At 36.3% G+C, this 16,294-nt stretch overlaps 1 protein-coding gene across 3 annotated transcripts in view; it reads left to right on the plus strand.

The window, feature by feature from the left end:
• Positions 1–16,294, plus strand: part of NADK2 (NAD kinase 2, mitochondrial) — a 49,475-nt gene that overhangs the window by 10,297 nt on the left and 22,884 nt on the right. For all 3 annotated transcript variants that reach the window (XM_049648162.1, XM_049648163.1, XM_049648164.1), the window contains exons 2-6: positions 1,525–1,613; positions 2,487–2,575; positions 3,417–3,498; positions 10,125–10,208; positions 11,593–11,729. In XM_049648162.1, the coding sequence (XP_049504119.1) occupies positions 1,525–1,613; positions 2,487–2,575; positions 3,417–3,498; positions 10,125–10,208; positions 11,593–11,729 (481 nt within the window). The remainder of the gene's footprint in view (positions 1–1,524; positions 1,614–2,486; positions 2,576–3,416; positions 3,499–10,124; positions 10,209–11,592; positions 11,730–16,294) is intronic.

Raw genomic sequence — 16,294 nt, forward strand, 5'->3', positions numbered from 1 at the left:
ACCAAACAGGTCATTGTCTCAAAAAGCTTGTGTATTTCTTATGCGTTAAATTTGAAGACTATTTCCTTCCCTTACTGAGCTTTCCTGTGACTTATCACAGAGAGTACAAAGTAGTAACATTCAGCTGACTGTAAAATAAGTTAAAAATTTGTTTTGTAATAAACTCAGTTTAGGTCAAGTAAAAATATCTATGATACTTTAATAAAAGCAGTTGGATCATTTAGGAAATGACCTATCACATCTAACTTTAATGTGGACAAATTTTTGTTGGTTTAGAATCCATTTTTCCGTTCATGCTTTGTTGTATTTTAACTTTCAGGCTACTTGGGCAGAAGTGATGTTCGCTTTTGGAAATTTTGTAGGAGAAACTCTTTTTGCTTGTTTATTATATTTTTAATGCTTATTATTTAATGTTTATTTTTGAGAGAGAGTGTGAGTGGGGCAGGGGCAGAGAGAGGGGGAGACACAGAATCTGAAGCAGGCTCCAGGCCGCGAGCTGTTGGCACAGACCCTGACGTGGGACTTGAACCCACTAACCACGAGATCATGACCTGAGCTGACATCGGATGCTTAACTGACTGAGACACTCAGATGCCCCACAATATGCTTTTTAATTCTGGCATTCACTCTACTGGACAAATTTCCTACTTGATTAAATGGATGTTCATTGAAGATATTTCTAAACTTCTCTCTCAACATTTTATTTACTTTTATTTTATTTAGAAGACATATACTTTAAAAGGAGAATATTAATGGTACGGTAGTAACATTATAAAATGTCACTCCAATGGACTAGGAAAGATAATTCTTGAATGATATATGTCTTTATATCTAAATGTTATCCAATTTCAGTGAGCTAACCAGTCCTTTGTTTGGATTGTGTGGGGGAAATTCCAAATAGAGTTCATAAATCTGAACAGAAGAGAGCTGCAAATCCAAGTGGAGTAAAGGTCATCTAACTGCCTTCTAAAATATTAGAAGATTAGTTTATCTTTGGTCTTCGAGTAGCCGTATGCAATGTGTTAAAAATCCATTTAAAAAATTAGTTGTAAAGTAAGCAAAAAAAAATTTTTTAATGCTTATTTATTTTTGAGACAGACAGAGAGAGAGAGCACGAGTGGGTTGGGGCAGAGAGAGAGGGAGACACAGAATCCTAAGCAGGCTCCAGGCTCCGAGCTGTCAACACAGAGCCCAATACGGGGCTTGAACTCACAAACTGTGAGATCGTGACCTGTGTTGAAGTCGGACGCTCAACCGACTGAACCACTCAGGTGCCCCAAATAGGCAAATTTTGAGATCTTGTTAACTACGTGATTCAGGAAACTTAATGCTGTATTTGGTATTGAAACCAAATTATAATTTTCTGAAGCCAGGCTTTCTAGTTCAGTTTAAACTTGTAGTCCTACAAATATACCTTTAAAAAAAAAAATCTTTCTGTTTTTACATAGGGTTTTTTAAAGAGAGATATTCTACTGTGTACTATATGACATGTAATAAGACAGAATTTGTTTTATTTTGATATAGCTTGCATTGAAAGGCTCTAGCTACAGTGGACTGCTTGAACGGCATCATATTCACACCAAAAATGTAGAGCATATTCTAGATAGTTTACGGTGAGTCATTGGGATTGGATCTTGGATGGGCTTTTGTATTCAGGACTTTTAATTTTTATTTTTACTAGAAGATGATCCTGCGATTTTTAGTAAAGATTTCCGTTATAAAATAATTTTCAGAAAATTATATCGTGGTTAATGGAGTTGACATTGTAGTGTTTCTAAGGAAATTTTTGTACTCTGAAAATTTCACAGATTTTCAGTTAATATTTGGTCTGAGAAGTGCCTTTTCCACAGAGACAATTCTGTATACATTATGCTTGAACTGTATATGTAATGTTTTTTTAAACAATACTAGATTATATGGGTGTTCATTAAAATATTATTTGAATGTCTGAATATCATAGAAACTTCAGTTAATTCAATTAATGCAGTCAGTGAATAAGTTTATATAAGAGAATCAGTGTGAGAACATGCAAAGTAGAAAGTATTTTAGTTACGGTTTCAGTGTCTGACAACTGAATGAATATTTTGGATTTAAAGTAATGACTATTTTGTTTTATAATTAAAAGTCTCTCAAGATGTGACTCTTCTAGGACATTTTTGTATTAATGAATTTTAGCATCAGGAATAGAGAAAATGAATTGAAATTCTCATTTATCAATATTGCTATTTGTCAGGGACTGTAACAACATGTTTTTAAAGCATGTAAAAGATTTGGGATCATTGTTAACTTTCAGTTTACTCTTGTGCATCTTGACTTACCATAGTTAATTGGCTGTTGTAATTAAAATGAAGCTAAGCTTGCAAAGCTAAACATAAATTTGTTTATAAAACAAGTTTATTTTACATCATTGTAATAATTTGCCTCTCAGAAAACATCCTTTAAATTATTAGTGGAAATTTTATGTAACGTTTACTTTCTTATCTTAGGAATGAGGGAATTGAGGTTCGCCTAGTAAAGAGGAGAGAATATGATGAAGAAATTGTTCGATGGGCAGACGCTGTCATAGCTGCAGGAGGTAATAGTTTTACAGAGGGAAAGATTGGAATACAGAAATGCTCTTTAATATACATTTCCAGATACCCTGTAGTCTAGCTGTATTGAAGGCTTCAGAATCCTACCACAAGATGCATTTTTAGATTTTTAGGATAAGATTTAAAAAGATCTGCTATATGTAACATTTTGCTTTTTTAGTGAATGAATGATGTTATTGTGAGGTTCCATGTATATTAAAGGTATATTTAACTTCAAATATGATTCAAAGAATGAGTTGTAACTGTATTTTGGTTTAGTTATACTAGTCTTAAAAAAAAGTTGAAATTATTTAAGAGTTTAACAGGATTAAATTTCATCCCACTCTGACTCTCATATACTTATACCTATTTTTTCCTGAGCTTTATTATTAAGTTAGTGAACATTCTTTCTAAAGCTTTAAATTGATAGCATTTGTTAGAAAAATCTACACCGGACACTTTGTTAGATATATTCTCATTAAAATATTTTATGAGTTTGGATTGATGTTATGACAGAAAGAAAAAGAATTGGCTAATAGAAGTGATAGGATTAGAGCAGTAGTTCCCAACTGGAGGCTACTACTGGGCATCTAGCATGTAGAGGCCATGGATACTGCTGAACATCCTGTTATGCACAGGACAGCCCCCCACAACAAAGAATTATCTGGCCTAAAATGTCAGTCTTGCCACTGTTGAGAAATCCTGGGTTAGGGCTGGTGGGTAGAAAGGCAGTGGAGAGGCCTCTGGTGGTCAACAGGATGGGGTGGGAGTGAGATTGTTAAAATAAAAGTACTTGTGTTCAGAATGATGTTAAAAACTAGTTTTGTAACAAATCTGGTTATGTAGGTGATGGCACGATGCTTCTGGCGGCAAGTAAAGTCTTGGACAGACTTAAACCAGTTATTGGAGTAAACACTGATCCAGAACGGTAAGGAAAAACACATTCTCTTTATTTGCTGTGTGTGTGTGTGTGTGTGTGTGTGTGTGTGTGTGTGTTGTACATACAGTTATACTTTGCTCTGCTTAGTATCTATTTCTGATAAATCTTAAATTTTGGAAGGTCTTTATTTCCTCTACCGTAGTCACATTGCTGTGCTCTGTTGCTGCAGAGAGTTTACTGTGGTGCATGATGTTTAAGTGAAAGCATCATTGTTCCTGGTTATCATGAATATTAGAACCATGTTCCAAAAACATTTTAGAGATGAAATTCAGGCACGTAGAATTCATTTCTACTTTTAGTACAATTTTTATTCTTTAGTACAAGTTGTTTCCAAGGATCTAGCTCTTGCTTATAGCTCAGGCATGAGAAATATATATGCATTTAGCTGCCATTGGTGGTAGAAAATTTATGATATGGGATGGACAGGTCCTCACATTTGACTTCCCAGGTAGTCTGGGAGTAGGATCTGTGGCAGGATAGACCTGAGCCCTTGACCTAGGTGAGTATTGGTGTCCTTCAGTATTGCTGAAAGAGGGATGAGTTAATGTCCCATCTTCTACCTTTCTTATGTCTCTCATCTCCATTCCTGGTTATATCTCCACTGATTTTCTGGGTGACTTCATCAATTTAATGAAGAGACCAAACCCTGTCATCACTTCTTTTTTTCTTTCCTCAGCTTCACTGACATTTAGCATCATTCTCTTCCAGCCACCCACAGCATGACCATACCTGGACTTGATGATCATCTAGAATTGCCGCATCTCGCAAATCTTAATTCCACTCTGACCACAGTCTCCTATATTTAATAGCAGCCTTATTCCCTCAATTCTGCTAAGTCTGCCCTTTGGTTTTCAGTGCATTGAACCCCTCTATTTTCTTCAATTAATTTTCCCTAACTTCATTCACTTGCTTGACAAATTTCGTAGACATTTTGTACCATTGTCTTTCTGCTCAATCCTACCTCTGTCGATCATCCTTTTTATTCCTCCATCAGCACTGCTGAGGCCATCTGGGTAAAAAAATAGAAACTTAAGCTTCGTGGCCTAGTTTGCGCCCCAACTTACTTCCAATTTGTAGTTTCTAGCACTTAGAACTGGACCCAAAATTTTCTGTGTGGCTCAGGTCCTCTCTCTTCCCCATTCTGTGTGGTAGCTTCTTCAAGGCTATTTAACTTGTATATATTCCCTGCTTTCCCTACCCTTCCTCCTTCAGCATTAGCCTTCTCCTTTACCTGATAGAGGAAATGGAAGTCATTGGATAAGAACTTCTTTACCTTTTCCCTGGCTTAAAATAAAAACCTTGTTCTGTTCCCTTTCTTTCCTTTTCTCCCTTTGCACATGGTTCCTCTTAGGCTAAAACCTTGCTCAAGACTGTCATCTTTTAAGAAAATTTAATAAATTCTTTACCCTGTGCCTTTCTCTTGATTATTATTCTTTTTCTTCCTCTTTACCCCCAAGCTTGGTATCTCCACTTACTTACTTTAGTTGTTTTTAAACCTTTGCTGGCTTTTCTGGATTTGCTCCCACCAGTTCATTGACATTCTTTTTGTCTTACTAGTGATGTCCTGGTTATTGAACTTACTGGACATTTTAGTCCTTGTCTCACTTGATTTCTGGGAAATTTTTGGTGCTGACTTCTCCTTTAACGCATCTGTACTTCTTTGGCACTTATGACCGCCATTCCCCCCCTGCCCCTTCTTCCTATCCTGATGGCTACTACTTTGTGTCTTTTGAAGGATGTTATATTTTAGTCACTGCTTAAATAGTGGTGTTTTTATATATTACCCTCTGGGCCATCTTTCTCTCACTCCTTTTTTTTTTTTTTTTTTTATTTTAATTTTTGATAGAGACAGAGTACAAGTGGGGGAGGGGCAGAGAGAGAAGGAGACACAGAATCCGAAGCAGGCTCCAGGCTCTGAGCTGTCATCACAGAGCCCGACCTGGGGCTCAAACTCACTGTGAGACCATGAACTGAATTTGGACACTCAACTGACTGAGCCACCCAGGCGCCCCTCTCTTTCACTCTTTATAATGTCTCCAGAATAGCTGATTAATATCTCTGGTTGAACTTAGATCGTGGACTCCAAAATATTTATATCTAACATTGATCTTGTTTCCACTCTTACCCGTATTTATATTCTCTTCCCACTGCAGCCAGAGTGACTTCTCTGCTCCAAATCTTATGGTGGCTCCCTTATCTAACTCAGAGTACAATCTAATTCTTTATTCTGGCTAGGGTGACCAACTCATCCTGGTTTGCCAAGGACTTTTCTAGTTTTAGCACCAAAAGTTCTATGTCCTGGGAAAATTGTCAGTCCCAGGCAAACTGGAACAGTTGGTCTCCTTCGCTGTGATATGTAAGACTCTACGTTTTCTGGTTCCTGATTATTCTTTGTCCTTTTCTCCTGTTATTTTTCTCTTATTTGAGCCATTCTACCCTCTACTTGAATGTATCCATTGGCATTAAAAATGTAACATGTCTGAGCGCCTGGCTGGCTCAGTCCATAGAGCATGTGGCTTTTTTTTTTTTTTTTAATGTTTATCTTTGAGAGAGAGAGAGAGAGAGACAGAAAGAAAGAGAGGGAAGGAGGAAGGGAAAGAGAGGGAGACAGAGAATCCTGAGCAGGCTCCGCACCATCAGTGTGGAGTCTGACATGGGGCTCGAACTCATGAACGGTGTGATCATGACCTGAGCTGAAATCAAGAGTCGGGTACTTAACCAACTGACCCACCCAGGTGCCCCATGTGAGTCTTAATCTCAGAGTTGTGAGTTTAAGCCTCACATTGGGCATGGAGCCTACTTGAAGAAAAAAAAAAAAAAAAAAAAAAAAAAAAAAAAAGTAACATGCCTGCAAATGAACCTATCTCCTTTGCCCTCCCCTACCATACTTGATGAATGGAGTCATAACCTGTGCTAAAGCTGTGACCACCTGTCCCTCATCCACCCCCCCCCCCCCCCCCCCCCCACCCCATCCCCACCTTACCACACTGGTCTGTGGATCTAATTCTGAGTTCTTGGGATCTTACCTTTGAGCCCATCTCTTGCCATCATCACTGGTAATGAACACCGTGTAGGCGTTTGTTGTTTAAATTACCACAGTAGTTCCCAGTCTTGCTCTTTCCAACCCATCCATTACACTTTGTCTTCATGTTACTCCAAAGTACAAATAGTGTATCCACTCCTAAATTAGAATCTTTTAGGCTTTCCCATGACTTTTAGGATACATTGCAAATTCCTTAGTATAATAGTATGATCTTTCACCATCTGTTGCCTGTTTGCTTTTTAGTTTAATCTATCCTCATTTACTGTATGCTCTTCAGTAAAAAACAAAACAACAACAAAAACAACACCTCTAGGAACAGCCTAGGATTCTTCCTAAGGCTGTTTCTTTTTTTTTTGAATCGCATCTTTTCTCCCAGTTTTGTTGAGATATAATTGACATGCAGACTGCATAAATTTAAGGTGTAACGCATAATGACTTATACATAATGTGAAATGATTGCTACAGTAAATTTACTTATCTCATATAGACATGAAAAAAAGGGCTTTTTTTTGTGATAACTCTTAGGAGCTACTCTTTTAATAAATTTCAGATATACTATACAGCAGTGTTAACTATAGTCATCCTGTTGTCCATTACATCCCCAGTATTTACGGTCTTATAAGTGGAAGTTTATACCTTTGACCATCCTCACCAGTTCCTCTACTGCCCACTCTGACGGCCGTTCTTAAGTGCAAATGTTCGATCTGAGCGTCTGCTGACACCATGGGTGGAGGCTTTTCCTCTGGTGAGGAGCTTTGTTGATATTTAAGACAGTAGGATTTGAAAGAATAAGTGAAAGAGTGCTCCAAAAGGCCCATATTCTTTTCATGTCTATATATGCACTTTTGTCCAGAATGCCCTTATACCACATACTGAGTTGTGTAGTTGTATAATTGTTCATTCATGACTCTGGTGCATCTTGTGGGCTCTGACTATAATTCCCTGTAGAGATTGCTTATCCTTTCATATCGTTTTCTGCTTGGTTGTTTGTCTCCTCCATTAGACTATACATTTCTTGAGCATAGGACTTTGTATTTTAATTTTTCTATTGCTTTTATAGTATTATACGTAGTCCATAGACAGTAAACCTTTGAACTGAATGATTAATTAAATGCTTTTAGGGAATAGGGCTAGGACCCCAACCTGAGTAAAAATTTCTTGAGCATAAGTTATTGAGATCATTGGTTCAGTAAATATTTTTTTGACTGCTTTCAGTGTTGATGCATGTATATTTTAGAAATTCTTATGGCATATTTTTATATCGTTAAGAGATTCTTTAGTGGTCACATTTCATACAGTTTGTTGAGACATATTTTCCTTTAAAAACCTGGCTTAATAGTCATACGCTTGTGGAGATTTTGAAACTGGTAAACAGACACTACTGCTTCTCTAATTTCTACCTAGAATAATAGGCTTTAGAAGTCCTTTGGGTTCTCTTCTTGTCTACAGGCCAGAAATGTATTAAGCCTCCTAGCTTGTTCGGTAATTCAGGTTGCCTGACTTCTTTTTCTTAAGCACTGTGGTGACTCACAAGCCTTAATCCTAGAAGTTAATATTCAACTTAAATTTCCTTTCCTCTATTAGTTATCAAATGCTGCATAACAAATCAAACCAGAACTTAAAGGCTTAAGTAGTAAAAATCATTTATTATCTCTCCTGGTTTCTGTGTATCTGGAATTCAGGAGTGGCTTGGATGGGTGGTTTGGCTTGAGATCTCTCCTCATAAGGTTATAGTTACATGTCAGGTGGGGCTGCAGGCACTTGGGAGGCTTGACTTGGGCTCGGAGATACCCTTCTAAGATGGTTCATTCACATGGTCACTCACATGTAAATTAAATATATAACCGGTTTGTCTCATTTGTATTCTGCAATTGTCTACTGAACTTTTAAATAATAATGACATTTGAATGCTTAATAATTAAAATAGGGTATACGACATGTAGTAGCTGGCCTACAAGATAGCTGCCTAGCATTTACACCTTTATGTGGTTACCTCTCCCCTTCTGTATTCAATCAGGACTGGCCTATGGAATATGGTATGACAGTGTGTAGATTCCAAGGCCAGGTCATAAATGGTATTCCAGCTTCTGTTTTGGTCTTTTGGATTGTACATTCTGGGGTAAGTCAGCCAGCATGATGTGAAGATAGTCAAGCAGCCCTATGGAAAGGCTCACGTGCAGAAGAATTGAGGTGTCTTGCTAATAGCTCACACAATTTGCCAGCCCTGTGAGTGAGCCACACTGAAAATGAATTGTTCAGGCCAAGTCAGGCCTTCAGATGCTCACAGCCCTAGCTGATATCTGACTATAACCTCATGAGAGATTGTTCTCTCTAGGATGTTTTAGACCTCCAGTTGACCCTAGCTGGTATTGTTCTATCAAATGACTGTTGATACCTTTTATATACTTAGCACTATGTAAAGTGTTGCAGGGAGTATAGAAATTAAAACACTTAGGCCTTGCCTAAGTGTCTTAATTTCAGTGTTGATCCACTCAGATAAAGAAATTGACTAGTCACAACTTTGTAAAAAGGTTTTTCTCTGCTCTTCACACTTAATGTAGTTATTATGAAGAGTTTGTTTTGCAAAGCCTACTCTCAATATTTCCTTCAAGATCAACGCATCATGTAATGATGATTGAGCTTTCTGGACACCTTTTCTCATGTTAGGTGCCATATTATCTCATCTTTCTATAACAACTATAGGCAATCTTAACACTTTGTAATTTGCAATTTTTTTTAAAAAAATTGTCTTCTGCATCAAGCTCTTTGTTTTTAATGTTTATTTTTGAGAGAAAGAGTGAGAGTGGGAGAGGGACAAAGAGAGAGGGAGACATAGAATCTAAAGTAGTCTCTAGGCTCCGAGCTGTCAGCACAGAGTCTGACATAGGACTCGAACTCATGAACCACAAGATCATGACCTGAGCCACAGTCAGACACTCAACCAACTGAGCCACCCAGGCGCCCCATACATCAAGCTTTTAACTCCTTGAAAAGGAGTTAATTCTTCTATATTTTTTTAATAAATGAAGGATTGCATTGGATTAAGCTTTATGATTTCTCTTTATGACTTGGAATATCTTAAATGACATTTAAAAGATTTATGGTTCACTTTTGAACCATAAATAGTTTGATTCCTCAGAATAACCTTTTGAGATTGGTGGTTCTATCACCCTTTTAGAGATGAGGAAGCTGATGCTAAAATGACTTGCCTAAAGTTAATAGATAAATATTATAAAAGTAGGATGCAAATGTCACTATACCATCAGATAATTTTATAGGGAAATCAATCAGTGGCACATTTGCTGTTATTTTTTAGTTTCACTGTAATGTGGAAACTTAAGTAGTTTTGTGTATCATGGCAATAAAGCTGTATGTAAAATCACTCTGGTCTTTCTGTTTGGTCTTTCTGTCTTATTGAAAATACAGAAAACTTTGTAGCAAAAAAATGAAGTATAGAATAAAAATTTACAAAATTTTATGTCTGATTTTTATAGCTTAGTGATACCTTTTGAATTAAATTTTTTTTTCCTCTTTCTTCCCTTTACACCACTCCAAATCTCTTAAAATAAAGGTCTGAGGGCCATTTATGTCTTCCTGTTCGATATACACATTCCTTTCCAGAAGCCTTACAGAAGTTCTATTGTGGTGAGTTCAGGTAGGAATTTCTTACAGTTGTTTTACAAATAATCTTAATAAATATGTGCTATTAAAAATGCTATTGAACAGTACAAGTTAGATAATATTTGGCTTAGTCCATAGTTACAACAGTAGCCATAAAAAGTAATAAACTAGCTGAGTCACAAACATCTCTACCTTACTTTCTTCTAGTCCAGGTGGAACTGTCCAGAAACCCTGACAAGTGCCCTTGGCCTGTAACATAATTGCATGTGGAGGGGTTTTCTCCATCAGTGAGATAGAGGCCACATTTCCACTTTTTAAAACTGGTTCTGTGTTCTTAGCAGTTTGGTAGAAAGATAGTTAAAACTGTTGGCTAAAATTAAGTGTTCAAATTCTGAGATTTTATATTTTTTATCCTCATCTCCCATCCGGAATGGCTGAGGGTTGGATTTACTCCACTATGCTGAAGGTTCCTGATGTCTTTATTTTATATATTAAGTGTATCTTAAGCAGGGGGATGTTTTTTCATATTTTTTTTCACTTACTGTGTTCGGAGGCCAGGCTGTCCTGAAAAAAGAAGGATGGGGGGAGGAGCTGAGATGGGGTTGGTGATGATAGTAGAGTGAGCCAAGTTGGACTACTTTTTTATTTCCTGATTTAGACTAGATTTTTATTGTTGGAGAAAGCTTTTTCTCTGTTTTTTGTGAAATTGTATTAAGTCTTCTTGACTTGTGGAATCATTAATAATGATTCCAGTTTCTATTGATTTCAGAAGTTTGGCACCTCTACAGATGACCAGTTTATAGCTACCAAATGGGAGTATATTTTTATATGCTAATCTAGCAGAATCTGTCCCACTAACTTTTTGACACATCAGTTTTTGGTTTTGAAATTAATTTTACCTGATTTTTTTTCCTTTTATCAAAAATGTTTAAGTTTTAGGTATAATCTTAAATGTTATAATGTTTGTCATTGATTTCTTTTTTATTATTAAAGAAAATCATCATTACAGAATTTTAGGGGAGGGAATTTTGTCTAATCTGACCACCAGAACACAGTATTATTTTAATTTCAGAGTGCTTTCTTTTCTTCATGTTATGTTTTTGTATGAGCAAAATGCAACTATATCTAACTCAGTATCTTAGATTTAATGGATATATGATAAAGAATTTGGCTTTAATTCAGTTATGTGTGAGATTCTATATAAATACATTAGATATTTCTGTTATAATTGAGAGACCTAATCTCTAAATTTGTCTTTGAGTAGGAACCTGTGGGTTTTGGATGTTTCTGGTATAATTTGTTCATGGGATAACTAGTTTTTTAATATTTTTATTTTTTTAATTTGGTGAAATTATATCTAATTCTAAAAATACTTTATTCTATCTTAAATTAATTTGATTTTCCTTCACTCTTCTAAGGTGGTTATGGAGGCAACGAATCAGATTGTACCTTGAAGGGACTGGCATAAACCCTGTTCCCGTGGACCTTCACGAACAGCAGCTGAGTTTGAATCAACATAGCAGAGCCTTCAACATTGAAAGAGTTCATGATGAAAGTAGGTGGATTGGGAATTAGATGTGTTTGGAGCAATATTTAACTTAGAGTTCCTTTGATTTCTAATTTCTAGAAGTAATAATCTATAATTATTTGAGGATTTTAGTGCCACTGACCATACTTAAGAAAATAACAGTGAACTACTTCAGGTGTAAAATTTAATGACTAGATACTGAAATAAGAAGTAAGCATATTTCCAGAAGAAATGTTATCTAGGATTGAAAACTTGTTGATTATGGAAGGATTATAAATGTCTAAGAGAATAGTTGATATTTAAGGACAGATTCTTGGCCTTAATCTTTGAAATGTCAAAAAGGAAAAAGAAAGCAGTAGAAATAAAACGAGCTAGTATGTAGATTTCATCATAATTATACACTTGTATAGTTGTATTTAAATGTATTCACCACAGTTATGCTCATTGATTTAAAACCTTTTTGTTGAGAAATTTTGCATGTTAGCCTTAAGATTTGTGTTTCAATCTCTGTAAACTGCTAAGAGAATATTAGCATAAGGTGATATGCAGTTTTTTGTTATGAGTGTTCAGGTGAATTCTCAGTTGTGAGTTAATTTGTGGGTTATAATTTAACCATATTTTCCCACTTTTTCCAGTAACTATAAGATTTTTATGATACAAGAAGATCCCAAGAGATATACTAGATATCTACGGACTCCAGGAAAAGATATTTTTTTGTCCTGTGTTTCATTTCTTGGCTAAACTTACCAGGAAAAGCTACCTTTAAATATCTGTTTTGTCTCTGTCTTGTCGTGGTACCTGATGTTTATTTATGGTCATTGTTCTCAGAGTTTTTCATGGTGATTTAAAGCTTTTTTTTATTTTTTTTTATTTTTTTATTTTTTTTTAAATTTTTTTTTTTTCAACGTTTTTTATTTTATTTTTGGGACAGAGAGAGACAGAGCATGAACAGGGGAGGGGCAGAGAGAGAGGGAGACACAGAATCAGAAACAGGCTCCAGGCTCCGAGCCATCAGCCCAGAGCCTGACGCGGGGCTCGAACTCACGGACCGCGAGATCGTGACCTGGCTGAAGTCGGACGCTTAACTGACTGCGCCACCCAGGCGCCCCGGTGATTTAAAGCTTTTTATTTTTCAGTTTATTTATTTATTTTGAGAGAGGGAGACAGAGTGCGAGCAGGAGAGGGGCGAAGAGAAGGAGACTCCCAAGCAGGCTTCCAGCATCAGCACACAGAGCCCAGCACAGGGCTTGAACTCACAAAACCATGAGATTGTGACCTGAGCCAAAATCAAGAGTGGGATGTGTAACCAATTGAGCCCCCAAGGCACCCCCATGGTGATGTATAGGTTTATATAGGTTAGGATATTCTTAAACTATGTGTTCATGTCATGTTTTAAAGATGCTCCCCCCCACCCAATCATATGCATATGGATTCCTATTACTGTTTTTCAAAGACTGCAGTAAGATTTAAATTTTTAACTAAAAGTTTTACTTTATCCCTCACCAAAAGAAGTTATTGCTACCACTAGAGATGTTTAAGATTTGGCTCTGAAATTCACCAACTACATTATAGGAAAGCTATAGATTGATATTCAGAGATTCATTGCTCAGATTCCTGTCTCAGATTTACTGTTTAGTTTGTAAAACTAAATATATATAGAAACAAAATCACATAGTTATTAACTAACATCCAGGATGTTCACATCTGATTAATGTTTTTCTAGAAAAAGAAGAGAAAATGTTCAAAATAAAAAAAACACAAGAGAATTTCTCAAAATGTAGGCACCATTCTTTGAATTGAAAGGACTCACAAGTAATGGTAACAGATTTCAAACCAAGGTATGTCAGAATATTAGGGATGAAACAAAGCTCCTGAAAGCTTCCAGAGAGGAAGTGGTGGTGGTGATTGTGGCTGAAGTAGGTTATTTTATATATAAAGAATCTGGAATCAGAATAGTTTCAGAATTCTCAATAGCAACACTGGAAATTACTATGCTTATTGTAATAATTATTTTTGTTAGAAGCAATTATATGATATTTAACTGTGCCTAGGCACTATTTTAGAGGGCTTTTTTGTGAGTTTTGTTATTTTTATAGCTTTATGAGAAAAAATTTAGGAAGATTTCAAATTGTATCTCATTTTTTTCTATTTAAATTCTTAGCAAGTTGGTAGGGAACATTTCTTAGGAGGCTGCCGTTAGGAATTTTGAAATATTGGAGTAGATTTGAGAGTATAAATATGCTACCATGTTTTATCCTGGATTTAGCTTTCTAATAATATATTTATATTTATGTGTTTTAATTTTTTTTTAATTTAAATTCAAATTAGTTAACATCAGTATAGTCTTGGCTTCAGGAGTAGAACTCAGTGATTCATCTCTTACATAGGATACCCAGTGCTCATGCCAAAAAGTGCCCTCTTTAATGCCAATCACCCATTTAACCCGTCCCCCTACCCACCTCCCATCCAGCAACCCTCAGTTTTTTCTGTGTATTTTAGAGTCTCTTATGGTTTGCCTCCCTCTCTGTTTATATCTTATTTTTCCTTCCCATCCCATATGTTCATCTGTCGAGTTTCTCAAATGCCACATGAGTGAAATCATATACCTGTCTTTCTTTCACTGACTTATTTCGCTTAGCATAATACCCTCTAGTTCCATCCATGTTGTCTGTTGTAAATTAAAAAAAAATTTTTTTAGAGAGAGCATGAATGGAGAAGAGGGGCAGAGGGAGAGCGAGAGAGAGAGAGAGAGAGAGTGAGAGCGAGAGAGAGAAAGAGAGAGAGAGAGAGAGAGAGAGAGAGAGAGACAGAATCCTAAGCAAGCTCCACACTCAGCACAGAGCTCTATGCCAGGCTTGATTTCATGACCCTGGGTTCATGACCTGAACCAAAATCAAGAGTCAGATGCTCAACTGACTGAGCCACCCGGGCTCCCCTATCTTTCTAATTTAGAACCAAAGATTACAGAGAAAAAAAAAAAAATTCTAGTATTGTGTATGTTTGTTTAACTTTTCAGCTTAAGAAAAATCTATCCTTTATTGGATTGTATTTATGTACAAGTTGTTAAAGGATATGTTCAAGGGAAGGTAGGGTTGGTATATTATTATTTTTAAAAATTTTCATCTCATAAATTAGTAGCTTTATTTGCAAGTCTAGTTGTATTAATTTGTATAGGTGAATTGATTTGATAAATAATCCCAGATTCTCAGTGGCTTAACATATTGAAAGTTTATTTCTATTTCATGTCACTGTCAACTGGGTGTTGAAGAACTTCCAAACAGTGCCTCCTACCATCTTCTAAGGCCTCTGAGTTTTCTATTGGATCCTCTGTAGCTTGTGGAAAGAAGAAAGAGCATAGAGTATCTTAAGGCAGGTTTTAGGAGCCAGGCTTTATCACTACTTTTCCTCATATTTCATTGGCCATTACTAGTCTCATGGGTGTACCCACTGCAAGTAAACCTGGAAACATAGTATAGCAGCATGGTGGTGAAAGAGAATTGTACATGTAGTGGTCCCTGTTACTAGTATAACAATTCTATATTTAAAAATACAAATTATAATTAATTTTGTAATCCATTGTTTTGGATAGAAAATTGTTAATTGTCCTTTACATGTCCTATTGAATTAAGTTATAAATGTACAGTTTCATTGGTTAGGTAATGTTTGGTAGTAGTCAATTAGCATGAAAGAAAATATAGGCAGAATTAAGATGATTAATGAGACCTGAAGCAATCTTAATTTTCTTGTTTGACAAAGGGTTCTAGGTGAAATTCAGCAAGTACACACAATAAAAGTGCAAAATGGAAAGGAAAATTTGGATAGGGAGAAATGGGAATAGAGGCAGAAAGTCAATACTATATAAAATACATGGTTACAGTTTGGTGAGAAATCAGATTTATTAGTAATATTTAGTGAGTACCTACTGTTAGTTTGGCATTTGCAGAAAACCTGTGGGGAGATGTAAAACAAATTCCATTAAGAATTACCTTACGTAGGGGTGCCTGTGTGGCTCAGTCAGTTAAGCCTCTGACTTCGGCTCAGGTCATGATCTCACAGTCTGTGAGTCTGAGGCCTGCGTCAGCCTCTGTGCTGACAGCTCAGAGCCTGGAGCCTGCCTAGGATTCTGTGTCTCCCTCTCTCTCTGCCCTTCCCCCACTTGTACTCTGTCCCATTCTCTCTCTCTCTCTCTCTCTCTCTCTCTCCCTCCCTCACTCCCTCCCTCCCTCCCTCCCTCCCTCCCATCCTCCTTCCCTCCCTCCCTCCCTCCCTCAAAAATAAACAAACACTAAAAAGAAAAAGGAATTACCTTATGTAAAAAAAAAATAATTTCAAGAATAAAATTTAGTTTTTTACATTTGTAAAACTGTTGAATTTTGACATGTGTGAGAATGATAGATCTAGTACCAAATTAAGACAATTTCAAAAGTTAGGTTTTATAATCTTTAATGTGAATTTGATTAAACATATCAAATTTTTTGATATACCTTTTTGTGTCAAGTTTTTTCAGCTATATTATGAGATTGAGCTGATCACGTTAGCCCATCGTACAGTTTAATCAGATAACAAGTTTTCTTATGGTCTTTGGCATTGTA

Source organism: Panthera uncia (assembly GCF_023721935.1).
Source record: "Panthera uncia isolate 11264 chromosome A1 unlocalized genomic scaffold, Puncia_PCG_1.0 HiC_scaffold_17, whole genome shotgun sequence".
Classification (NCBI taxonomy): Eukaryota; Metazoa; Chordata; class Mammalia; order Carnivora; family Felidae; genus Panthera; species Panthera uncia.